This window comes from Aulonocara sp. 'chitande type north' Nkhata Bay, linkage group LG3 (genome assembly GCF_057382095.1).
Source record: "Aulonocara sp. 'chitande type north' Nkhata Bay isolate Kocher_YH1m ecotype deep benthic linkage group LG3, A_spYH_male_GT1.1, whole genome shotgun sequence".
Taxonomy (NCBI): domain Eukaryota; kingdom Metazoa; phylum Chordata; class Actinopteri; order Cichliformes; family Cichlidae; genus Aulonocara; species Aulonocara sp. 'chitande type north' Nkhata Bay.
In genome coordinates this window covers 30,247,846-30,275,729 of record NC_141346.1, presented here as the reverse complement: position 1 = coordinate 30,275,729, position 27,884 = coordinate 30,247,846, and the positions used below count along the sequence as shown (strand labels likewise).

General features: G+C 44.0%; 1 protein-coding gene across 3 annotated transcripts in view; it reads right to left on the bottom strand.

Moving 5' to 3' along the window:
• Positions 1 to 27,884, bottom strand: part of exoc6b (exocyst complex component 6B) — a 135,044-nt gene that overhangs the window by 21,953 nt on the left and 85,207 nt on the right. For all 3 annotated transcript variants that reach the window (XM_086275983.1, XM_086275969.1, XM_086275975.1), the window contains 2 exons: positions 24,611 to 24,752; positions 20,117 to 20,190 (listed from right to left, as the gene is read on the bottom strand). In XM_086275983.1, the coding sequence (XP_086132109.1) occupies positions 20,117 to 20,190; positions 24,611 to 24,752 (216 nt within the window). The remainder of the gene's footprint in view (positions 1 to 20,116; positions 20,191 to 24,610; positions 24,753 to 27,884) is intronic.

Here is a 27,884-nt window from a genome sequence, read left to right as displayed (position 1 = left end):
TTTCGTCACTAGGAAGGCAGAAAGGAAACAGTGCATTGGCTCAGGGGATCCCAGTTGCAAAACATAATGAGTGTTGATGGTTCAGCAAACCTGCTTGGTGATATTAATGCCAGGGGCTTTTGGGTAAACTATTTAAATTACTTTGAATGTCTCAGAATTTCTCAAGCCTTAAAAAAGCCTTTGTTTTTTAGGTTAATGAATTCAATGTTTAGGTTTTTCTTTTTTAAGGAGACACAAAAATTATTTTTACAATAATAAAAAAAATAAAAGAAACCACATGAATGATGCAACTGCTGTATTTGTGTCACAGAGTCACAAGTACTGGGAAAAATGTGACCAGAATTAAATGGTTTTAATTCACCATTAAACACGCTGTTTGTTCAGACAGCCGTTTCTTTTAGACCAGTTTCAGTAATGTTTTATATCCTTATACTCACTACAAAGACAAACACAGCAGTGGGTCATTTCCGGATATGATTTTGGCTCCTAAACATACTCTGATCTGTTGAGGATGACTGTGAAATGCAGTTTTTTGTTTCCTGGTCATGCTACAAGCTGCTTTTTTACTGCACAAGCCTTTACCAGTGACGAGAATCCTCTGAATGGACTCACTGTGCTTCCACTGCAGGGATAAAGGTCTGCTCAGGGGGATGGTACTTTCTGAAAGTTCAGAAGCATTAAACTCTGGGTGTGTGGCTTGCAATCGAGAACATTTCTTAGTGCTTGCAGCATTTCAGCCACTCACTGAATCATTTCCGTCATTAGCTGGTAAAAATAATGTTTACTTTAAGGTATATTACACAAATTGTTAACGTAAACAACCTTCTAGAATCATTATTGGGTCAGTGAGCCAGCAGGCTGGAGAAGGAGGGCGAGCAGGAGTGGTGGGGTGAGGTAAGGAATGAATGAACAAGAGGGATCTACGTTAGAGGAAACGAGGAATGGATGCATTGGGGGAAGCTTGGGGTTCAGTATCTTGCCCGAAGATACCACAAGAAATCACCAAGATTCAGATTGGTAGACAAACTGCTCTACTTCCTGAGGCTCAGCAGGCTGTGGCTCAGAGTATTAGGCTGATGGTCTTTGTTCTTGGGAGTAAAAGCAAAACCATGGCTGTGGAAAGCCAGCTACTGTTTAAAAAGAAAAACAAACAAAAAAACCTTTCATGCGCAGACAGAAAAGCCAGTCAGTAAAGGGTTGCAGTTCAGACATGTCCTGATGTAATTTCAGACCAATGAACAGAAAACTACTGCAAAAGCACACAAAACACAGAAGAAGCTGAATAAAATGCAACAGAAGTGACAGAAATCGAGACAAGCAAAGGATTGCACCGAGACACTGATTATCCCCATGTTGATATTGTTCCTGCATCATCATCATGTTGGTCCAGGATCAACAACAACTGTCCAATCATAGTGTTGTGATGTCAGAGTTTCAATGTGGAGGAAAAAGAAAAGACATAAAAACTCTTCTGTAACAAATGGCAAGCATTTGAAGTGTTTATTAAAACCCTTGGCAGGCCCTGGGACCATTTTTGTACAATATACCTATATACAATATAATAACTATATTATCAATTTGTGTTTGCTGTTAGCCAAAATTGGGCTACTCACAGTTGTTTCCTAGTGGCAATTTTTAAAAGCATTAGCCAAGTTCTTGGATGCTAACTGAATGCTCAGACAGCTTTGGTCATTTTCAATGCTGATCCTGGACCAGCATTATTAAGATGATGTAGGAAGGACACCAATATGGGGATATCATCGTGCCTGAGACATACTTGAAAGAAGTGTGATAATTCAAGCTATGATAAGATGGCGGCGCGCACAGACGCAGCGGCCCGGAGCTCCTACACTTTTGCACTTTTGGTGGTACTGTGTATTATTTCACACAGTCTGGGGTTACTTCAATACAACAGAGATGATCTACTACAACTAAGCCGTGGAGATCTTCAACTAACATCCGAGTATCTCATCCCCCCGGAGATCGTTAAGCAACCCCCGGGGCTACCCGCAACAGCAAGCCGCAGGAGGAGACGTTGCGAGTGGAGGCAGAAGAGAGGCAAGCGGGGAGGCCTGTGGGCACGGCTAAAGACTAGTCCGTTTAAACCACCACTCCCGATCATATTCCTCTCCAACGCCCGTTCAATCCGTTACAAACTGGATGAAATACGACTGCAGATCGCCACTCGACGGACTTTTAATAACTGTTCGTGCATGATTTTCACTGAAACCTGGCTGGACAGCGCCATTCCCGATGCGGCTATCGATCTAGCAGGCCGCACCGCCTATCGAGCCGACAGGTCTGCGGACTCGGGTAAGAAGACTGGCGGGGGGCTGTGCATCTATATTAACAACCTTTGGTGCACGAACGTCACGGTAACGGAAAAACTGTGCAGTACAGAGGTAGAACTGTTGGTGTTAAAGTGCCGTCCATTCTATCTCCCTCGGGAATTTTCTGCCGTTTACATCTGCGCTGTTTACATTCCACCAGATGCTAATGCTAAGCTAGCGTTAGCACAATTGAGCAGCAGCATCAATAACAGCCTGGTAGCACACCCGGACAGTGTCTTTATTGCGGCTGGGGATTTTAACCACGCGGACCTGAAATCTGTACTTCACAATTTCCACCGTAATGTGAAGTGTGCTACCAGAGGAGATAGAACGTTGGACCAGGTGTACACCAACATGGCGAATGCGTACAGAGCCCAGGCTTATCCCCACCTGGGTCTGTCAGACCATCTCTCCCTTCTGCTACACCCAATATACACACAAAAGATCAAGAGCACTGGGATTACAACCAAAACCGTGAGAACATGGCCGCAGGATGCTATTCCGATGCTTCAGGACTGTTTCCACTGCACAAACTGGGATGTATTCAAGGTGCAGGACACTGACAATCGTGTCGCATTGGACAGTTACACCTCCACTGTCTTGGACTACATCTGTTTCTGTGTGGACAATGTAACAACTTGGAAACGATTCCGTGTGTTCCCTAATAATGCACCCTGGATGACACACGGAGTTCAACAACTTATTCGAACAAGGAACAACGCTTTCAAATCCGGGGACCAGGAGGCATACAGTGCTGCCAGGGCCAACCTGAGAAGAGGCATCAAGACCGCCAAGCAGCAGCACAGGAGGCGTATCGAGGCCAGGTTTGAGAACAACACAAACCCAAGGCAGGTCTGGGAGGGCATCAGGGCTATCACGGACTACAAAAGAAGAACACCATCACCCTCAGCCGACAGTTCTACTCTGGCTGAGGATCTAAATCTCTTTTATGCCCGTTTTGACAGGGAGAACACCGACCCTGTCCTGTCCCCTCTCCCCTCAACCGACCCTGCTCCGGTCCTGAGCACTCATGAGCTGAGGCGTGTGTTCCGGAGCATTAACACCAGGAAGGCGGCCGGGCCGGATGGAGTGCTGGGCCGGGTGCTAAAAGACTGTGCTGCGGACCTGGCGGACGTCTTCACCTCTATATATATATATAACACCTCGTTGTCCTGTTCACTGGTACCATCCTGTTTCAAAGCAGCAACCATCGTTCCCATCCCAAAACAGTCAAATGTCACATGTCTGAACGATTTCAGACCTGTGGCACTCACCCCCATTCCCGCCAAATGCCTGGAGAGACTGGTCATTAAACACATCAGAGCTGCTTTTCCACCATCCCTGGACTCGCACCAGTTTGCATACAGGGAGAACCGGTCAACCGAGGATGCGATCGCCACAGTGCTGCACACATTACTGAAGCACTTGGAACACAGGAACACCTATGCACGGCTCCTCTTTGTAGACTACAGCTCGGCTTTTAATACCATCCGGCCATACAAACTCCGTCCCAAACTCCACCAACTGGGACTTAACTCCTCTCTGTGCAACTGGATTGTGGACTTCCTCACTAACCGTAGACAGAGTGTCAGAGTGGGTAAGAACACCTCTTCCACCCTTGTGGTCAACACCGGTGCCCCTCAGGGGTGTGTTCTGAGCCCTCTGCTATACACTCTCTTCACCCATGACTGTATTTCCTCCTGCGCGTCCAATCTCATTGTTAAGTTTGCAGATGACACTACAGTGCTCGGACTTATATCCAACAATGATGAGACAAACTATAGGACAGAGGTGCAACAACTAGAGTCATGGTGCCACGACAATAACTTGGTCTTAAACACCAAAAAGACCAAGGAGATCATTGTAGATTTCCGGAAGAGGGGTCATAACAACCATCTGCCTCTCTTCATTGGCAGTGAGGCGGTGGAGAGGGTGAGCAGTTTTAAATTCTTGGGGGTAACTGTGACCGAGGACCTGTCCTGGGGCAACCATATCACCTCAGTTGTACGGAAGGCCCAACAGCGCCTCTACTACCTGAGGAGACTGCGGAGCGCACACATTCCCAGATCTCTGATGTTGAACTTCTACAACTGTGCCATCAGCAGCGTTCTGACGTATGGATTTCTAGTGTGGTTCCCCAGCTGCACCAAGGCCGATCAGCAAGCACTCCAGCGGGTGGTGAAAGAAGCTGGCAGAATTATTGGAACAAGTCTGCCAGAGATCAGTAATATCTTCCCCACTCGCTGTCTGAGGAGGGTGCACAGTATCCTGCGGGACCAACATCACCCTGCGCGCCACCTTTTCCATCTGCTGCCCTCAGGGAGAAGGTACAGGTCTATACAGGCCAGAACATCCAGACTGGCCAACAGCCTGTATCCACAGGCTGTGAGGCTCCTGAACTCTCTGCCCCCCTCTCACGGACAATAACCATATCCAACTTCTTAATAGCAATGAACTGGTCTGCATTGGTGCATCATATCTTTATTCTCTTCCCCCTCCTGCCCCCCCCCCCCCCTCTTTCTTAAATAGATAACTATCATATCTGATATCATATCTCACAGTACAATAATATTGAATGGGTTGCATTGTTGTATTTTGTCATGTTTCTCAGGTCTGTGTCTGAATTTCTACGAACATTATTGCTAAGGATTGTCTTATTGCATTGGAGTCACACTGGGTTAAATATGTACACTTGGGTTTTAAGGGGTATTTATTATTTTCTTCTTTTTTTGGGGTTGTATGGAAGCCCCAAACGCAATTTCATTGTTCTTGACAATGACAATAAATAAATAAATACTAATACTAACGTGTGTTCTCTGATGTACATAAATGTTTGCTATTAGTTGTTTGCCCGAGCTGTCCCATCGCGTTATTGTCTCCCCTAAGTCACTTCTGTTGTGTTTTATGAGCTTTTTATGTTTTTTTGAATGTGCTTTTGGTGTTTGACCTACTTCCCTTTTGTTTTACTCAACTTGTGTTGCCTTTTGTGTGCTTTTGCAACTAATAAATTACACTTCTGAACTTGAAGTGCGTTTGACCTCCTCGGGCCACCAAGATGGGCAGGAGAAAGCAGAACTTCTGGAGGAAACCCACTGAAGCACAAGAAGAAGATGTCATGCATCTTCCTGCTTCCTGTAAGGCGACAGTGCTGCAGAGCTTTCTCAAGTTCAACAACACAATATAGCAAGAGGAATGGGAACACGTCTGCCAAATGAATTATGCTTCTGAACTCTGAGCTACCCTAAAAGAACGAGCTTTTCAGGATCCGTCCCCTCCTTCCTCTCATCTTTCATCTTGTCCTTGTCCCCACCTTTTCTCTCACCTATTCATCCTCCCTTGTTCTTCGTCAGGAGTGTTAGAGAAGTTGTGTGACCTGCTTTAAAAAAAAGTGAGAGGACTCGAATGGAATGACTGCTGGAGAAAAGGAAAAAAAAAAGAAACAAAAATGAGAAAAGAGTGCTGGTGGTTCAACCAGGGGTCTGCGCTGTCAATTAGACACTGCACAGACGGAGAGAGGGCGAGCGAGAGACATACATGGACAGAGACGAAGTGGGGAGAGAGAACCAGAGAGAGAGAATGAGAGGAGGTAAATGAGAGGGACGAGAGAAAACTCAAAAAGAATGATTGGGGGAATATTACAGGACTGGTGGAGCAAGGGAAAGGAGGGAGAGCAGGAGGTCAGGCGGAGGGTAACTAGATGTTACGGAGGAGGAAGAACGAGTGAGTGAGAAACAGGGAGACGATAAACAAGTGCAGGCTGAAGTCAAGAGGGGCCTGCTGGGAGCTGCTCTGTGCGCTGATAAAGCAAATAAAGACAGAATACTCCAAAACAAACAGGCTAGAAAAACAGCAGCTTTTAGCTGCACTCTGAGCTCAGTTTAGATTCAGGCACTTTTTCAAAAAGGTCGATTCAAACTCAGCCACTTTCTTAAAATCAATTTGGGTCCACACACTTATTTTTAGAGGTTAATCCTGGGTCAGGAGTTCATGTGAGGTTTGTCCATTTATTAGACTTTGATAGAGTCTTGATACAACGCTGCACTGCAATTCCTTCACATTTTTCTATGCAGACCGAGTCCCTTTAAATGAATTTAATAACAAATTTTTACCATAGCTGCTCCAAAAGACAGCATGCATTTACCTGAGGGGAACTCTGTGTTGTAGCCTGACTAAAACACAGGCCCTTAACAGAAGATGGTCCTGGTCTGGTTAAAAGAAAACTTCAGAGAGATTTGCCTATGACAAGAATGTGATCTGCCCTCAATCTGGCCCAAAGACCAGGTGTATGCTGCAGGTTTGAGCTAAACGTCCTGTGTTAAGGTAAAACAATTGGAGTTCCTAGCATGCTACACGTAGATTTACCTGAAATATTAATCAAATAAATATAAATCAAATCACTCAATCAATCCGGTGTTTTTCACTTTACAAGGTGTAGTATCCAGGATAGTGGAGGGGGATGGTGGCGAGACATAGGAGACATCGTGTGTTTAAATAGTGTGATTTTCAATTATGAAGGTGGAATGCAGGTTGAATAGAGGCTATCTGACCAAATTCTCACAGGCTGCACAATTTCCAGAGTTACTGAACTCCACACATTAGGTTATGGAATAAGGTTTCAACACTGACATGTAATCCACTGCAGCTCATCTACTCTTCCCTTATTGGTGCTTTAGATGTTGCAAATGTATCAAATAGTACATTTCAGTATTTTTGGTCTGATAATCATCTCACACGATCCATAGCAGCAGCTACACCCAAGCTGGATGTAACACCTCTTCTCTCATAATAAAGGAAGTTTAAGTTCAGGTGAAATTTCCTTTGGGCTGCTGCAGATATAGTGATTTTATGAATGATGAAATGAGATTACAATAAGTCATAAAACATATCTTCAGAGGATCTTAAAGAAAAAACCAAGAGGAGTAACATTTTTGAGAAAGGTTCACTAAATTTAGAAGAGCTCATGAAACCTCTTCATTTTAGTCAATTTACTAGATAGTTCTGTTGTTTTTGCTGTTATTCTTTATATTAGTCTCAACATTTCTTCATGTCCATAAAAGTTTCTTTAACCTGTTTCAGTTAACTTTAAAGCGTCGTCATTAAGGACAAAAGTATCTGGTAACATGGTGTTTTTAGTCTAAAAGTCTAGAAGCAGACAGTGAGGTAGGAAACAAAATGTTAAAAGTATAAAAATAAATAAATATATAAATCTGAGATATTTTAGTCAGCTGGAGCCGCTTCTCCCAAACTGTGAATAAGGAAACCTAAAGGTAAATCCGAAGATGTCCCGACCTCCAAAAAGCCACTGCTGGGTTAAACTGGAACACGTGACAAAGGCTTGCGAGCATGTGCATGCAATTAGTCAAATTTCGCCCCCGGACTAGTCTTCAAAAGATGATTTAACTGCTGTGAAAAATCTAATTTGTAGATCCAGGAAAATGAGACTTCACAGCATCGCTCTGCAGCTCTCCGAACCCTCCCCCCGAACAACAGGAAACAGTTGAAAGGTGAGAGCTGTTGGAGGGTTTTTCGGTTTGACCACAGAATGACCGCAGCCGCACTCTCTCACACACAGGAAGGGGTGTACATGTAGGTCATATCGGAGGAGACTGACGGAGAGGTCGGGACTGATAACGCAGAACAATGACCTGACCGGGTCACAGCGCGGCCACTGTATGTGCATATTAAAAACAAAATATATACAAAAGGCACTTCAGCGTGTGCGCGTCTGCATCTGTGACTGCGTGCGTGAAGCTATTTATCAAAGTCTGAGAGAGCTCATGGTGTGTTTGCGTTCATCAGAGTTTGAGCCACCTTGACTCGCCCCCCCCAATTTCTGACCGCTACTTGACCATTGGTCGGAAGTAGAGAGCCAGCGCTCCCCACCCCGTCCAATCAGGTCAGTGAATAGCCCCTGCTGCCGTGACCACCGCCTGACCTGCTGTCACGCCGATAAAGCTGGCCACAGACAGGACAGGAAGTTGAGACAGGGGCCGAGAAACACACGCTCATACACATACACACACTTAAGTGACCGTTCCCAGATAAATAACAGCTTACACTCGCGTCTGAGCAGCAGCCGCTTTTTGCTGCGTTATCTCGAGCACAACAGGATCGCAGGCTGCGGGGAAGAGCAGAAATGTGTGTGAAGCAAAGAGGCAGGACAGGTGTATGCGGCAGACTTTCAGTGTTTGTGGAAAAGGAGAGAATTGTGTGAGAGACAGATCCATTAGATAAGCGTCTTTTGGGGGGGGGGGGGCTGACGGCAGATTCTCACCCCTCCCTGGCACCACTACTTATCCCGCTGACCTTATATTGCACTTATTGTGAACCGTGTGAATGCGTGCTTCTGTGTCTGAGACATCAGCCCCCATGATGCCCAGCAATCACGCTTTAAGGCAGAAATTTAGAGAAAGTGGAGGAAGAGCAGAAGCAGATGAGACCATCAGAGACGGAGAGAGTGAGAGGGAAATTACTCCTCACAACCGGTGGATGACCTAAAGGTTTGGCACTAAAGTAGGAAGACTGTAAGCACCAACTCATTTTGCCTTTAACTGCTATCCATATTGCATGCAACATTTTTTTAAATCACTCGAAAGTAGAGCTGCAGTCATATTTTGCATTTTCTCTCTTTTTTTTTTCTTTAGTTGTTTTCATGCCAAAGGTGATTTAATCCCCATAGATTTGAAGGCACTTGCGGCCTTCGGGCTTGGAAACTAGTGAAAATAACTTTGTGTAACTAGAGATCCAGCTTTTACAGAGATCTTCCACCAACCCCCAAAGGTTTTAAGAAAACAAAACAAAAAATTAAGGTTTCAAAAAGGAGTCCAGAACCACAGAATCATGTTTACAGCATTAAAAACCACATAACCTGCTTATCAAGTTAATATTTCCACAACAAAAAGTCAGCAGATTAAGTTTTAACTTCATAAGATCAGTGACACAAAACATGGGCGAAACATAGGACAAGGTTTCCGCAAGAAAACCAGGACGAGCTTGCGTGGTTACACGGCAAGTCTCTCAAGCTGTTGGCCATCATCACGGAGGACTATTTGCTGTGTTTGAGAGTTTTTAGAGGGCTAACAAAAGCAACGTTTCAGAGCATCCCCCCCGTTTCCACACCCAAGTTTGCACGCATGGATGTCCACTACCAGCAAATGTGTTGCTGCATTTTGTGCAAACTGCTCGCATCCCTGTTTTTGTTTGTGTGTCGGCCTCTGCACGCTCGTTCTTCCAAAAGATCGGCAGGCGAGCATTTAGATGTCCGTCTGCTGCTCATCCTCTCTTCGGCCCCTTTCTTCTCCGCTCATCCCGCTCTTTCACCCCTCTCCACTCCTCTATTCATCCCCCCTTCTGTGACCGGTCAAACGGATGAAGAGAAGTGTCAGCCTCCCGATGAGAGAGAGAGAGGGAGCGAGGTAGAGAGACAGGGGGAGAGACCAGTGGAGAGAGAGACCACCCTGTCCGTCCGTTCGACTCGCCGTATCACTTTCACCTGACTGCACTCTTTCACTTGCAATCCCTCGCTTTTTTGCTCCATTCCATCAACTTTTTTTTTCCTTCACACATTCATGTCTCGTTTTGTCACTCGGTGAGTTCAGAATCGGGCCAGAATGCTTTCTCTCTTTTCCACTTCCATCTCCTCCCGTCATCTTCCTTTGGACTCATTCATCTCCTCCTCATCGAGTCTTGCGCATCAACTTTCCCCCTCATTTCCGCCTTTCTGTTAAGATTTTTGTACTTTCGCCATCTCTGCCTTTTCTCCCACCACCCCTTACATTCATCTTCCTTACGTGCTCGTCCTCTCCTCTTTCCCCATCCGTCTGAGTCTGGTGAGGAGTTGAAAGGTCAGAGGTGAACCTGTTGCATGTGCGGTCATTGCTGCTCAACCCTAACACACACACACACACACACACGTGTGCACGGTTCACCCTGGTCTTGTCAGCAGTCCCTTTCCTGACTCTGACCTGTCTCTCACACACACACACACACACACACACACACACACACACACACACTCCTAAAAACACACACACACACGCCCATGTTGCAGCTGTCCCAGCGTGACCACAGTTCTTAGGAATGTGATGGTAGCAGATTTTTCTGTCTCCTTCCACTCCTCTGACCTCGTCTATCTCTTCCTGTCCTCATCCTCACCTCTGTCCTACCCTTCTCTTAATCCTTCACTTTCTCTTTACCTTTTGCCTCACGTCGCCCTCCCCGGCATCTTTCTCTTGTGTGAAAACATCGCAAAGAGTGAAGAGAGGTCACCAAATAAGCAAGCCTCAGCATACGACCTGGTAAAACGTTGCAATAAACGGGTAAACGGGGTCAACAGCTCAAACGGAGTTTGAGGTAGGAAAGCGTTGTGTTCATATGGAGTCTTGCTTTTCAGTTTCCAGCCAATGAAGGTTGTCAAAGCAGTAAGCACAAACATTAAAAAGCAAATGGGAACAAAACGGCAGAACATAAAGCAGCTTCAGGGATGTCTAGTTCCCGTGCACTAGTAGGTCTTTCTTTCCTTTCTACGGTTTCTGTTTACATTAAATTTACAGCATATAAAATTAACATTTCATATATGATATGTTAAATCTTGTTCCTGACTAAACTAAGTCTTTTTAGTTTCATTCATTATTTTTGTATTTATTTTGTTCTGAATTTGAGTTTCAGTAAGTTTTTATGATTTAAAACTGTCTTTAATTTCTTATCATCAGGATTATTATTGTGATCAACAATATTTTTGCTCTTTATTGCTGTCATTAATTACAATCATCCTTATAACCATTATATCATCATCATCATTATCATCAGCAGCAGCAGCATCAGGATGAAACAGTGGTCAAAAATTTCCAGAATTACAATCACCAATATTATTATTAGTGGTAGTTGTTTTAGGATTATAAGCACATTTTAACATTACAGAACTATTACAAACAAACAACACCTGGGTTCAAAGTTCAAAGTGACATGAAACAAAAATATTTAATAAAAGATTTCAGCGTGTCCTGCTTTTCTTGTTGCATCTGCAGCTCCTGTCCTGTTGTTGCTTTGCTAAAAATAACATTTAGAAAATAAAACTGAAAAAAAAACAAAAAAACAATTTATTTCAGTTAAATTGTGTTTTTCCTAAATATAAAACTGAACTAAAACTAAGAAAGAAAAAAGAAGACTCATCTACCCACCCATCCATCTATCTATATATCCACCTTCATTACTATATCTATCAGCCTACCTACCAACTCACCTACTCAGCGCATAATGTAAGAAAACCCCTGCTTTTGCTCTTTCTACCTTACTTGCTCTACCTCAGAACATTTACTTAACCCTCCCTATTTCACCAACATCATGCGCTCCTTTCCTTCTCTCTCATTCTTCCCCATATGGGTGTAGTTTTCAGGTCAACTTGGCTAAAGACAGACTGTGGATCAAACTTCGAGAAATAAATCACACTGACATATTACAGGCTTAGCAGTAGCTAAAATGAAAATTCATTTATCCCCGTCTCGAGGACTGAAGTAAAAACTTTGCCAAAACTAAGGAGAAACCTGATATGATCAACACAAAGTTTCGGGTTAACGATGTGAGCATAAACAAAGTTACTAAGACAATATGGTTGTGAGGGATTATTTCCTGCAGGAGCGTATCACGTTTGAAAGGAAGCGGGGAGCGTTAAGTAGCATGTGCACTCCAGTGGGGAACAATGAGTCGACAAACAAACTGTGGTGGAATCAAGTGAAGGCTTCCTGCCGTGTTGATGGACGACCTTGTTCTGTACAAGTTGTTTTTCTTACTGATACAACAGGCCTGAATGAGAGCCAAGAGCTTTTCTCCGAGGAAGAAACAAACCCTCGTTTTTTGAAACGTTGTGAAATTTAATCCACTACGTGAGGTTATCGTCATGTAGTCGTCCCATGAATAAAAGCTTAATCAGGGTTATTTTGCAAGTCTCCAACTTCTGATCTGGGATAAACAGCGTATGCATTTATAACGTGAGTCAAGCCAGGCTTGGTTTAGTTATCTGTTTTTAAAAGAAACAAAAACTTAGTTTAGCAAACTTTTTGCTTAATTTAAAGTTAAAGCGCACATTTAAAGGAAAGGATGCTTTGTTTTTCTTCAATGTGACGTTATTAGACACTTCAAATCCAAACTTTGAAAAAAAGATGGGTAAAAGAAAACAAGACAGAGGAAAGCAAAACCCAAAAAGTAAGATGAATACAAACAGCTTCATGTATCCGAGATATGAGGTCATGAGGTAAAGCTGCAGCATTAACGTCATTTGCAGTTTGTGTTTTTTTGGAAATGAAAGTCTCTGAGGACTTTCACAGTTAATTGGCCTACACAGTTAATTTCATACTGTTATCATTCGCTATCATCTTTAATGGCTTTAACCTTCAGGAAAGAAACTTAATGACAGCAGAAATTACAAGGACTGCCCCGGGGGTATGAGGTGACAGAGTTCCTAAAACTGTTAAGACGATCAAAATAGCAAGTTCAGAAAAATAATAGAACTTCTGATACATTCAGCTTGTGTTTTCCATATCTTCGTTTCTTTCCATCACTCCTTCCCTTTTTCCAAACTTCTCTCCCGTCTCCCTCCCACTGCTCTGTCAGTCTGGGTTAGGAGGAGGTGAGATGGAGGTTTCCTCTCCCACTGGGCCTCATTGCCTCCCTTAGCTTGTGTACTGCCTCCACATACACACACAGAGGGGGAGAATCTGCTATCCTGTCACTGGATAATCGCTACTGGCCACGCCAGTCAATCTACGCACACACAAAGTTGGGATAAGGGGAGCAGTCGTCATGCTGTGACATGTTGCTTTTGGAGAGTGAGGGGGGAAGCCTCGTGAGGTAATGCTCGGGATGGACGCGAGCGTCAGACACAGGGCAGACGGCACTGAAAGTCTGCACGACTGTGTGTGTGCTTAGAAAGGGAACTGGGTGATATGTTGACCGCTGAAATCCAGCACGTGAAGTGGTGAACTGGCGGACGGAGAGACGGAATCATTTAAGGAAGACGGTGACAAGTACAACGGAAAGAACTACAAGTTGGGGTAGGAGTGAGAAGGACAGCGACAGGGAATGAAGTTAAAGGGAATGAAAAGGTGCCAGTAAGTGAAGCACAGAGCAGAAACAAAGAACATCGAAGTGAGAATTCAAATTTTTAGTTAGTAGTTTTAGTTAGTCGTCTCCTGTGTTGTGTGATTAATGTCTGCTTTTTCTTATTTTGCCCCAGCTGTTTTCTCCGGATTACTCTCCAGTTTGTTTAAAAACCTTAGTTTGCCCTAATGCTGCACATTTTGCTGTTTTCACCAAATAAAAATTTGCTGTTGTTTATTCACTCTAACATCCGAGTCTGTATTTTGGGTTTGCATTCCACTTACATGTGGAAATATAATGTTGAATGTTGGACTCTCATATGAAACATGACCATTGGACCTCTAAACTGGAGAAACCAAGCAGCCACTCACCTCAGCAGAGCATGAACTCATCTGCACCTAAAGGTTAAAGGTTACTCGTTCAAGGGTGTCAATGTTCTGGCTCACTGTGAACAACCATCACTGAACAGAGGGGGTGGTACGACACGAACTGTTTGCCACCTACAATCCACTTTGGAGATCCTTTCTCAGGTGCCTTAACCCCCACTCACATTTTGCGTCAGGTGACCTCAATAGGTTGCATAATAAAGTGAGGCAAAGTCAGTTGTTTCACTACGAAACCGCCTTTTTTCGAACCTTGGCTCATGCGATCAGGCACAAGATTAATAGCGGGTCAGCTACCTTCTAGGGGACAATCCCCACTAGTGTTTAAATATCTGGGACTCTCCACCTTTTTCTTTTAGAACTAAAGAAGCCTCTCGGTTGAAAAGTCTTCACAGAAGTCCAGTCTCCTTTTCCAAACTCTTAAAAACACATTAACAACGTTTCAAATCTCTGTGAGGCAAAACCTTAATAGGGTCACAATCAGGGAAGACCCACCTCCTTTTAAACGTTTTGGGAGGGGGAGCCAATCAGCAGAAAGCTGACTTAAAAGGAGACAGAGGATGAACTTAAGGCCCAATTATTAAACAAATATGGATGATTTAGAACTGGGAATCATGCAACACTACATTAGTAGAATCCTAAAATAAAAATATGGAGTTGGTCAACTTTCAACTGCACAGGGCCGCAAGTGCCCCCCCCATCGGCAGCTGACCTGGGTAAGCAGTTAAAAAAAAATGGATGGACAGATGGTTTAAAAGGAAAAAAAACAAAAGGGGAAAGAAATGACATTTTATTTTTTAAGGAGATGAATGGGTGGAATTTGACTGTCTGTGGTCAACCGAAGGAATGAAACCAATCACACACACACAGACGGGAGAGGGCTGAAGGTGGAAGAATGCATGCCTGGCGTATGAACGAGTGGAGAAGGGGATGAGTGGAACTCCACTGTTGCAAGCGTTTTTTTGGGGGGAAGCCACACCGCAACACAAACACACACCAGAGGGCCAGCCAAAGGTTTGAAGCAACCACAGACTTCTGAATGTTCTAAATATAGGAGGATTGATAGGATCTGTGGAAAAGTACAACCTGGGGATTGAATACACACACCAACACAATCAGCCTCCTACGCTCAACAAATTATTTAGCAATCATAGGGAAGAGGAGAAAGCTGCTGACAACTTAGATAAGCTTGTTGTTACAGTGAATCAGCCTTTTTCTAGACAGCCTTGAGTAGTGTGCCATGAAAATGTGAATTCTGGCTGGTGTGACACTGCCCTTTTTTTCCCTTTTCTTTTTTTTTTTTGGTGATTTTGCAGATAAAAGCATGAACTTGTCTTGTTTGGAGCCTGCAGTGGTTTCACTGTGGGACTCAAAGTTGGCAAATTCTGAATACTAAAAGTGACAGTTTCTTTCTTTGTTTAAGTTAATTTGATGCATAGCTGCTTAAAGAAGGCAATGCACCCAACACAAATCAACCTTATCAACCCAAATCTTTGGGAAAACTCCACCACTGCCTTGTCCCAGGTCCAGGATGAGAGAGTAGGACGGTTGGGCATGGGACCAACAACCGCACTCTATAAACAGCTAACTGCTACAGAAGCATCGATGACAAACTCACAGCGAAGCGCTGGCAGGCAGCAGTGGATGGCCTACGCTCCAGGGGGAGGCTAAGGGCCTAACTAACGTCATTGTGTCCAACTTTGCATGTACACTAGCAGCTGCAGGATCACACAAACATCAGGGTTTTGCCAGAAGCGGGGGGTAGAAATCACCATCTTTGTGGCTGAAATATCAAAGTTTCAAGAAACATCTACAGAGGGCGGATTGTCGATATATTGGGCAAAGGGTGTTGAATATGGAAGAGCCAGGCAAGAGGAAGACCACAGAGAAAATTCATGGATGTAGTGCAGGAAAACATGCAGAGGGTTGGAGTGACCTGGGAGTATAGCAGGGATAGGGAGGGATGGAGTCAGATGACCCGATTTTGTGACCTCTAAAGGGAGCAGCAGGAAGAAGAAGAAGAAAAGGACGAACACACTTACAGGAGCTTTCAGACATATGAAAATGCACAAAAAAGTTTAGGACCTATGTAATCCTTTTCTCAAGCTGTCAAATGGGCAGAGTCTTTGCCAGGTCAATTTTGGAACCCTGGGTCTTATGTTTGAATTTGCACTGTATAAAGAATAGAAAAACTTTACTTTTCTCATGTTTCTCTCTTCATTTTGTCACAATAAAAAAAGGACGTATTTCTGACCAAACACAACTCGAGACCTCCTGCCTTCAGGAATCAGTAAGGATACAGTTTAGTTTTGGGGGGTATTGACTGAAATGTGCCTGCAGCACTGGCTATTGAAAAATCCCAAATGCTTATTACTGATTTATTTAAAAAAGGGCCAGCTGAAAACACTTGATAGAGCATACAAGATTATTGCTTCCAGCTAAATTTTGACAGTCGACAGCACCTTGACAGGGATCCTCCTTCTTCCTTCTTCTCTGATCGGACAAAAAGTTTATACATGTACGTCTATTATATCTTTACATGGAGACTTGTAAGTCTTTTGTCCCACATGGCCTTTTCCCCCAATCCTCACAGTGGCTATCTGCTCCAAAATGCAGATACTGAGTTAAAAACAGGCTGTACTTTTAAGAAAATGCTTAATGGTGTTAAAAAAACTTTTTTGCAGGTATGACATATGTCTGAGCTGCCCGTATACATCGATTGTACGCGCTCGGTGTGTGTGTGTGTGTGTGTGTCCATCCAAGTATCTAAAAGTGCATAAGTGTGTGTGTCCTGGGGGAACTCCTGTCTCAGCCCTGTCCCAGGACCCAGGATCCTTCCAGAACACCGGGACCCGACCACCCAACAAACGGACCCGTCAGCGTGATTTATCGGCCATTCAAAAATCAGGTCACACACACAAACACACACGGACATATTGCACAAAGACCCGCACACACTCACAGAGCGCCAACATACGAAAGTCGACACAGGAAAATGAAAAATCGACCCTCGCACAAACACACAAGAAAAGATGCGCTCGGGCAGATGTGTACGCACCGACGTCACGTATGAAAGCTCGTTCAGAGCTTTGGGGGGAAAAGGAATGCTCTTTCTTTTGATATAAGAAGAATGGTGAGGAAAAACAAAGGAGGAGAGAGATATAAAAGAGCGAAGGAGCTGAATAACGCTAAAAGAGTCGACTGATTCTGATCACTGACAAAGGAGGAGGAGGAGGAGGATGGAGCTGAAGGAAGAGGACGAGGTAGCGGGCAGTGGGAGCAAAATGGGGAAAGAGCGGAGGAGAGAAGAGAGAAGAAGGAGGGGGGGTAGCTGAAGTAAACATCAATGCCGGATGAATGCAATTTTTTCTTTTCTCATTCTCCCCATCTTCCCCCCTTCCTTCTCCTCCTCCGAGCGAGAGGACAAGAGGCACTGCATCATCCCGACAGGCGGAGAAAGAGAAGAGAGGGAGAGAGAAAGAGGGATTGTGACGGAGGGATAAAGGGCTATCCGTCTCTGTCTGTCACCTCATTCATCGTCCCCTGCTCCGTCCTGCCGGCCCATCCGTCATCCGCTGTCACACACACACACACACACACACACACACACACACACACACACACACACACACACACACACAAAAATACAAACACACACTTTCCACCAACTTTCACACACTCAACAACAACAAACACACATCAAAGGCGAGCACAAACTTTGACTCCCTCTCCGCCCTGTTTCACACATTCACTGGACTGACACACACTTTCACAGCAACTATGACAAACACGCAGCAGCCAGAAAAGCCACACACAAACGTTTTAGTCGGGCTCTCCGCCCCGTTTCACACATTCAGCGATGACACAGACACACAAACGGCGCTTCAGTTTCACACACTCGGCGGCGACTCACGAACGCGCCAGAGCCTCGGAAACGGCGACGGCAAACACAAGTTTGCGTGCTCTCGCGCACGTACGTGGGCGCCGGCTTGCCAAATGCTTTTTTCGCGAAGTTAATATGTGACATCGACACACACACCCACACACACAACTTCGCCTAGCGTCCTGGATTCTCATCGGGGTTGTCCAGTTCTGTCCCCCGCTCTGTTTTTCCCAGGATCCAAAAACAAGACGCCCACAGCACACAATCGGGCCGCTTCCTGTACTCTACTGTTTCTCAGCATCCGGCTCGCGGACCCACTTTATTGCCACAGGGCGCAATATGAAGGCCGCTTCAGCGACGTGTGTTAGAAAGTCAGAAACTGGGCAAAAGAGACAACACGGGACACGTCACTAATGCTAAAACCAGCCCTAAACACTGGCCTTGATCCTGACAGCTTTATTGTGTGTTCCAACTTCTCATATACACAAACTGAGGCTGAAGTTGTTTTTTTGTGGTGTTTCTGGTGCTTTAGGCCTTTTACCGCCTGTGTCTTACCTGCAACAACTGGTTTTAACTGTTATTTCAGCTGCTGCTCTTTCTGATCATTCATTTGTGGGTTTTCAGCAGGGATCTCTGTGAGGTAAACCCAGTCAAAATGTGGGACACTGTCTATAGATGTGGTCGATATAAATATGTAAAAATGCTGCAGATTCCCAGATGAAGCAGAAACCCGTGTCTGCACCCATTCACTTACACACTGATGGCAGCAGATCACAAGTCAGCACCTCTCAGGGGCAGTTCTGGTTGTGGTGAAGTTGAATGTTTTTGTTGCTTTTGCAGCGTAATCAGAGAAATGTTATATGCAACTTCATGCATCAATCAACTACAACACTCAGGTAAGCAGAATAAAGCTCACTATCTTCTTACACTTGTTGCAATGTTCTTCTGAGAGACTGCTGTGAGAAACCAAATCACTTCCAAACTGTTCAAAAGAACACACGAAAAAGGTGTTGGTGATTTTTTGCACATGTCGAGGAGCGTGTCAGGCTACATTTCACTGTGTGTTATACTTGTATAACTATGCATGTGACAAATAAAGAACCTTGAACCTTGACTAGACATTCATTCAAGTCCACTGATCCCAATCAGAGCCAGTATGGGTAGACGCGGATCCACGAAGCTCCCGCCCCACGACACCCAAAGGATGTGTGTGTAAAAGACTTCAGTGGCAAGGACTCCCAGAGGCCCTGAATGCAGGCCCAGACTGAACAATTTAGCAGAACAAAGGCAAACCTACACAATGTTAAACAGGTTATTTCAATTCAATTCAGTTTTATTTATATTGCACCAGATCACAGCAACAGTCACCGCAAGGTGACTTATATTGTATGGTGGAAACTCTTCAGTAATAGAAAGAAAAGCTAATCAATTAGGAGTTGAGCAAGCACTTGGAGACAGTGGGAAGGAAAAACTATTTCCACAGGAAGAAACCTCTGGCAGAACCAGGCTTAGGAAGGCGAAGCCATCCCCCTCGACCAGTTGGAGGTGGATGATTTATGATGTGTCTGATTTAAATCTTTGGTTGCATTCATGAAAATCTGTTAACCTCAGTTTTGTTTTTTTGTTTTTTTTTTGTGTGTGTGTGTGTGTGTGTGTGTGGGGGGGGGGGGGGGGGCAACGGAAGTTTAATTTTTACACTCTACAAAAGTGAGACGAACTTTTAATGTTTTTCTTTTAAAGCAAATCGATGAATAGCACACTGTGGAGCATCTCCATCATTTTGATGTAGAGAGATCATTACGGGAGATCTTCAAAGAGGTTAGAGGTTAAGTTAAAGACCCAAAACAATTATAGACAGAAACCCAACAATCCACTGGTCTCCAGTGAGCGAGCATTCGGCGACAGCGGGGACATAAAGAGTAAACAGGAGGAATCTTCAGATCAGGGTCTTTGCAGATAAGATGCTTGAACCTTTCACCACAGTAAAGCATCAGTTGTTCGTTACAACATTCAGGTTTCCCGTTTTTTCTCTCGAAACATCGTCACTTCCTCGCAATGAATGTGTGAGGAATTTGATGAGAGATAAGGCAGCAGTAGAGATATGTTAGATGTTAGAAACTTCCAGATAAACACAGTAAGTAAACAAAAGGGTGGAGAAAGCAAGGACGACTGGGATGTGGGATAACAAAAAAAAAGAAGAGAAAACGAAGAAGGAATAAAATCAGAAAACCAAATGAAGGGTGAAGATGAGGAGGGTTGAGGGGAGTGTGAGGGAGGATGGGAGAAGGATGAAAAGGACAAGGAAGTGGGGGGGAGGAGGAGGAGGCAGAAAAAAAAGATAGTGGGGTAAATAAAAAAATAAAGAAAAAAAACACACAGAAAGAGAAAATGAAGGAGAGAGGACCACGAGGGAGACAAAGACCTACTTGTCTCAAGTCACTGAAGGCCAGAAGCAACGTGTCACCCTGGAAGCCTGCGACCGGGCCGGCTCTGGCAAAACCTGTGGGAAAATACAAGCCCGCCACCCCCAGTCCACCCCCGGAGAGAGGGAAGAGAGGAGGAGGAGGAAAAAAAAATAAGAGGGTGAAAAACAGAATAATAAAAGACCTGGTCGGATTTGCTATGCATCGGGATAGATTGGCAGACAAATGACAGCCTGGGGAGGAGGGGGGAGGAGGGAGGAGAGGAAAGGGGAGGGCAGGGTGTTAGAGTCATGTCGCTAGGTCTTGCTGAAAAAGAGTGTGTGCGTGCCTGTGAAAGTGTGTGTGTTTGGGGTGATGCAGACTTGGTGAAAGTGAAGGAGATAATGTCAGAGTTTTAAGGCTAGCGCGCGCGTGCGTGCGCATTGCTTGTACAGGGCTTAGCTGTTCGATTTTGAACCCAGACGTGAGGCCTGTGTGTGCGCGTCAGGGTCGTACGGAGTGTGAACTAGGGTCTTGGCGTCAGTTGGCTCAGTAAACAAGCCGAAGCGAGGGAATGAGAGGAGAGGAAAGAGGAGCGCCGTGGTGTAGAGAGGGAGCCAGAGCCAGCCTGTAGCTAATCTCTTTTACCTCAGGACACACACAGAAGCACAAGGCCATACACACTACAGCACTGATTACACGCCCGCCGTCTTCACTGACCCCAGAGACACACACACACACACGTCCTGCACATAAACTTTGAAGCCATCGCCTAAGCTAACCTTTTAAACGATTCTTCCACCCAAACTTGGTTCAACTTTCTCTTAATTTCTCCCTCTGCCGTCACTTAACAGGCACTGGTCTTGGCAGCAGCAACAGACCTATTACCACTCGCTCCCTTTTGAATATTTCAAATTAGTGACAAATCAAACCTGCTCTCTATCGCTCTTTAAGGGAAACGAAACAGGAAACCCATCACACCGGCTGTTCCTCCAGGCTTAGTGTTAGCAGACAGCAGTGCTTTGGGTACGTGGAGGCGCAGCCACTCGAGCAAAGCTTTCGCAACTTAAAAAGCCGGCCACAGCCCTGTTTCACACCACCTGTTCAACGTTTTCCTGCCCAATGCCGCTACACTTTATACAATCAGAGTAGCACGTTGGCTTGTTTTGTGCATTCAAACTTCCACACATCTTTTAACTTGCAATCATTGCTGTCAACGGACACGGGTAACATCTCTTTCACTACTAGTGATAACTGGCATGCAGTGCCAGTCAGGTCATTTGAACCGCCTCAACGAACCCTTTAGGGCACAGCTGTTGAACTCCAGGCCTCGAGGGCCGGTGTCCTGCAGGTTTCAGATGTGTCCTTGATCCAACACAGCTGATTTAAATGGTTAAATTAGCTCCTCAACATGTCTTGAAGTTCTCCAGAGGCCTGATAATGAACCAATCATTTGACTCAGGTGTGTTGACCCAGGGTAATATCTAAAACCTGCAGGACACCGGCCCTCGAGGCCTGGAGTTCGACACCCCTGCTTTAGGGTCTGCTCAAGTCCAAGTGACATAAATTTCATCATCAGATGAAGAGCACTAGTGTCCTTGTGGACATTCGCATGCCTACCTGTATTACAGGGCACCAGTTATCCATGCACTCCTGGATATCTCCTCAAGCGGACTTAAAGGAAGTACAATCTACGCCTAAGGTGGTGCACATCCACAAGAGAGGGGAGTCACTGTACAGCCAACCATCCATCCAGACCTCCACCCTAAGGTGTTTTCTTGTGTCTCAGTGGCTTCCCTGCTCTTTGTTGTTGGGTTCAAGAAATGGTCAGATTCTTGAAAATCCCTGATTCTTTTTGTGGTTTTCTTTTAGCGAGTAGATCCTGGAGGTTATAATACATTTATGTTCATCTCAAACATACATTTTAAATACCTGCTTTGAACACGTAGCACCTTCTACGTTTGATTCTAACTCCCACGCTTCATTTGTTTCCTCCTTTCATCTCTGGATGTATTTCCCTGTAATATTTATATCTTGTCTTCATGTCTTCGCTCCCTTCTTCACCTTTGAACACGTCAAAGCTACAGCATCATTTGTAGTACAAAAAAATGACTTAGTTCTTTAACCTAGGTGCCGTGGCTTGTGCGCTTTACAAAAATGACTGGCCCTCTACATGTCCATGCGCAAACTGGAAATGAACTAAGGCAGCTTGGCGATGGCTTTCGAGAAACTGACTCTTTCCTAACTTGTTCATTTTGTATTTTTCACCCAGCATATACAAGATAATGGGAAAGCACAAGCCTGCATCCTCCGCGACGCCGTTCCCAAAGCCAGATAAGTGGGGATGGTCGCTTCACTAAGGCCAAAACAAAAACGTGGCTCATAAATCAGGTTTCCATCCCGGATAGTTTTGAGGTCAGGATTACGGATGCCCCGTTTTTCATCCTCGACTTTAATGTTTTTCATTTTATTCTCACTTTATCCATCTCCATGCTCTGCTTCTTTCTCTTAAGCCCCATCCACACAAAGCAATTCACTCGACAGGATTCACTTTGTAGCTGCCAGCTGGTGGCTGCTGTGGATAAACTCCGGACGCTAGTTTCCCACCCTGTCACACGTCCGTCTACAGTACCCGTCCCTCCCATTGGCTTTGCTTCAGGGTAGAAATTAGTTTAACCAGTGTCCGTCCACTCTGTGGCAGCGACAGTCACTGACGGCCTCTGGTCAACGGCCGGGTTTGAACGCTTGCTGCCCGCTGTGCCATGCTCGTAGCTTCACACTCTCATCCTCAACTCTTTTTCCTTCTCTCCATCAATGCTCCTCTGCTTCTCTCAGAATCCGACATCTCCTCCCTTTTCCTCCCCACACTCCCCTGGTGATCGCATTCATTCATCTGTACCTTCCTTTTTCTCTTTATCCCTAGCCATCCTGAAATTCCTCCCTTTATTCAAACTCTAATCCCTCTTTCTTGTGCTCTCTTCCTTCACTTCCTCCTTTTTTTATTTAAACCTCACTGTTAATTTTCATTTAATCCCTCCTCTCATCCATGCTTTCTGCTCTTCCCTCTGTCCGTCTCATGTGCCCTCCTTCTGATTTTCATTTGATTAATTTCACAGCTCTTCCATTTAATCTCATTTTCTTTGTTCACCTGTCCCTCACCCGAAATCTGTTCTGTCCTTTAATTTTACCCACTCATTATTCCACTTTTTGCTTAAAGTTTTCTTCTTGTTGCTCTTGAACATTTAACACTTTTGTTAGTCATATTGCTGTTTTCACCGCACTCGTGCAGTGACTTTTTAAAAAAGCTTACATTACATTAAGTGTATTTATTTAAACACAATAAACACAATTATTTGCCCCCATTTCTTCCACTCAAACTGTCCATGCATCTTAAACTTCTCATTTCATCCCCCTTTCCCGTTCCTCTTCTTCCTTTTTTAGTACTTTCTCCTAATATTTAACCCCCTTTCCCATTATTATAAGGCATTATTCTGTCTTGCATTTCCTCTTAAATTTTTAACTCATCTTCCACTTTCCTTTTCTTCCATCCATCTACTGTACCATCAGCTCCACTTTTTTCCCAGTTTGACTCCCACCCCTCCCAATCCATTCTGAAAAACTAACTCTGTAACCTGCTAACCCCTCCGCAGCACTGCATGCATGTCACTGCACATCACATCACCCACACGCTCTCAGTGACTCTAAGAACCTTGATCATGTAAAAACCGAGCCAGCGACGCGTCTCGCTCTTTCATTCCCTGCCCGCCTTTATCTGCAAGCTCTGCATCTTTGTGGCTCCGAACCAAGGAGAAGGAGGAGGGACAGGAAAGAAAGAAATGAGGAAGAGAGGGGGAGAGCCAGGAGGATGATGGGAAGGAGAGAGGAGGCTGGAGACAAGGAGGAGAGTAAGGAGACATTCGAGGAAAAAAAGATGGAAGAGCAAGAAAAATTAAGGATTTTTAGAGAAGGGAGTATCGAAGATGCTTTCCCTCAACCATGCAATTGGTTGTTCCATAGCGCCCCCTGTGCTCTCAGATGCAAAGTGCAAACATGGCTTACTTCCAGCTCATTTCATAAAAGCGGTCTCGTGTGATTAATGTCTTTGTGCGACTCCAAGACTTTTAATTCAAAGAAAAATGCATTTCATGTTAAGGAGATGTGCCTCCTCACTTTCATTTGGGCTAAAAAGTACATGTGTGCACGTGTGAGTGTGTGAATGAAAAACAAAGTGGAACAAAGAAAAAATGAAAGAGAAAGAAGAAACTGACAAAGAGAACGCAAAGAGGTGAAGAAAACAGTAATCTGACAAAACATTTCTCTTCTTAATTCGTGTGTCAACATAAATCAAACGTCCAACCATAAACTTTGTAAAGTTTGCAGAAAAGTAACAAACGATCATTCTGAAGGAAAAAAAACAAAAAGACACAAAACCTTTTCACATATTTCTGTAAAAAAAAAAATGCTTCAACACAAAAACCCACTAATGAAATGCCCAAACATTTGCACTGCGACACTCACTCTCGCACTCCTTCACGTCGGTGTCGAGCTGGTGCAGAGCGCCCATGGAGATCTGTCGGACCTCCGGGTCAAGCAGGAGCTGCATGAGGGACGTGGAGATGTGCTTACAGGACGACATGCACGCAGTCTGCGCTACTTTACCCTGAGAAAGAGCGAGAAGACACAAGGAAAGAAGAAAGGAGTGAAGTGAGGATGCTGCATTTTCTTCTCTTGATTTCTAAACAGAAATGTAAAATGTGTCGTTTTTCACTGCTAGACTCAGCTCTCATATCTCATAACCAATGTGCATCAGAGGTTAATGAGGGTGATCTCTGCCTGTGCAGCTACAAAATGTGCCCAAAAACTAAACACAACTCAAAATTTCAGCTTTTTTTTTTAACATACACCCACACACAGCGACGACAAAGACGTGTGCTGCATTCAGGTGCAGTCAGAATGATGAAGTGGCATAATAAAAGAATAAAGGCAGGGGATAAGGAAGTGCATGACAAAACATTAATATAGAAACAACTTTGACTGGGTTCGATTTTCTGATTGTGTACACGTGTGTGTGTGTGTGTGTGTGTGTGTGTGTGTGTGTAGTCTCAGTGACAAGCTGTGGCCTCGTGTTTGACCTCTATGACTCCATACCAACAACATGAAGCAAAGAGATGAAAAGGGGGAAGAAGTGGTAAAGGGTTTTTTAAAAAAAAAAAAGGTTATGTGAAAGAGCAAAAGTTCAGTGGGAACCGAGAAAGAAAAGGGGAAATCTAGAGCTTGAGAAGATGATTAGTTTTCTTGTAATCTTTAAATAAACAATTTGTATGACTTAATTCCTCTTTCCTGAGTACCATCAACATAATTTTGACGAGATGTTGCTTTGAGAGAACTACTGAGAAAAAAAAGGGGAAATCAAGTCTATTAAAAGATCATCTTAACCTTGTAAACTCTGAGTGAAACGCCGAGCAGAGGAAGTTTCCCTGAAAGGCCTGATTACACATATTAATCCTGACGTGACTTTGATGTGTCCGGCTGACACCAACGCACTTTAGGGGTGATTAATAAGAAACGCGGGACCTTTCATTTCAAGCCCTGCATATTTAATTACCTTCATTAATCACACAGTGAAGCTAAACACACATGTATACATGCAGCATGTGCAAATACACACACACACAACATTTATATTTGTGTGAAACATGAAGGTGCTGGTGTGAACCTAGTGTTTATACAGCTCTAATCACACATGTGACTCTGTTTCCTTGTGTCGTTTGCAAATATTCATACACAGCGAATAAATTGTTGATATCTTCCTGCAATTGTTAGCGTGCATTCGATGTCAAATTAATTGAATTTTAGTCGTTTTAGCTCTTTGCGCTCCGTTTAAAGCAGACTGCAAGTGTTTTCATCTGACCTGCCAATCAAAGGAAGGCAAACCAACACTGTGAGCAGTTATACTCCCACTTTCTTTATATGCTGATTAATTCAGAGTAAATGCTCTTAGAAGCCATACCATGACATAAAAAGAAGCAAAACTCAGGACATTTACCCCCTGACCTCCCTGAACACATAAAACATTATGCTAAAACATAAGGAATCACAGCTAGCAGATAGACGATGGTATCAAAACCTACTTTGACCAGCCGGCAATCACACTGTGACCCAAAACACACAGCAAGTTTTCCCCACTGAATTCTCAGAAACCAGATGAAACATCAGGGCACCAGTTCCTGTTTCTATTCCTCTACGCGCCGTAAACTGTTAACCGTGACCGATATATCAGCGGGGGCCGTTAGCAGCCACATGCTGATAAATCTGTATCTGCATTTATAACGGCTCAATTTGTTCCTCCGCTCGTTACCAATACAGATATTTGGTGATTTAAAAATCCCATGTTCCAATATATAGGCTATTTTTTTCCCCCTGCTTGCAGACACACGAAAAATAAACCCTTCCCCAGCGTTTGTGACATGAAGGTAAAATTTAGCTGGACTTCACTGCATACGCAAAAGATGCTGCACAAAAAAAAATACAGGAAAATTATTTAATTTAATTCATATGTCAGGAATTATTTAATCAGTAAGGATTTTAATCGGGGCTACATAATCACATTATAATAATAAGTTCCTATAAACGGCCCAAATTACACCCACAGAAAATCCTTGAGCACATCTTTAAAAAAAAAAAAAAAAAAAAAAAAAAAAAGACAACACAGCAAACACCTCAAAGACACTATCGAGGGCTGTCCATGGATGTTCCTGCAGCATGATTTTGTAGAGGGAAATTAACTGGCATCGATCCTTAACACATCAGACAACCCGAGCAGCAATTTCAGCAGCAGATCCCTTCAGCCTCGCTGTATGACGACACCAGAGGTCGTTCCTTCCTGCTCATCAGACTCTACACATACTGAACTGGACTAACTGCACTCCATCACTTTTTGTACACCACAACGTACATGTGCACCTACAATACCTGTAAAATCCTTTTAGTAACATTAGTGTTAATTTTAACTCTTTATTTATCCCTCCATTTCTACATTTCATTTTATACGGTTGCTTTGTTGTCTGTTTTGGCTGTGTGTACGCTGCTATGACAACTCAATTTCCCTCCGAGATTGATAAAGCTTCTCCAAATGCAAATTTAAGCAGTTCTAAATGTGAGGAAGTTACTCCTTTCATTTCGGCTTTTGGATAGTGGTTCATGGAGAAAAAACCCTTTTCTTTTCTCCGATGTTGAAAACAGGAGACACTCACTTTTTAACTAGTGCTCGTCTTGTGTTAAAGTCCCATCAAGTGGCTTTTGTTTCCTGCAGCGAAGGTAATCACAGAACCAGTTAACCTAACCAGCATGTCTTTGCACCCTGATGCAAACGTGAAAACTTGATTCAGAAAGACTCAAATTCAAACACAGGACCCTCTTGCTGTGAGGGGACAGTGCTAACCACCACTGTGCGAATGCTCTCATTTGTATATATAAAAAAAAAAAAAAACAGAAGCATAAACACATTTCTAATCATAACTTTAAAATCAGCGTTGTTTTTCTGCACACTGTCTACGCAATCTGGCGTCTAGACTGGGATGGAAACCTGCAGCGAATGTCCAAGCATTAATGAATGTACGAAACAAGCAGCACAGCACATTCATTATCCTTTCAATTGATCCCCTAGTAAAAATCCTGAGTAATGGCTGAGCTCCCAGACTTTTCCTATGGCTGAAAATACCCTCCCACCGATTCCCAAATACATCCAGGAAATGTGAAATTAAGGAAAAACAAAACAGAACATTAACAGACA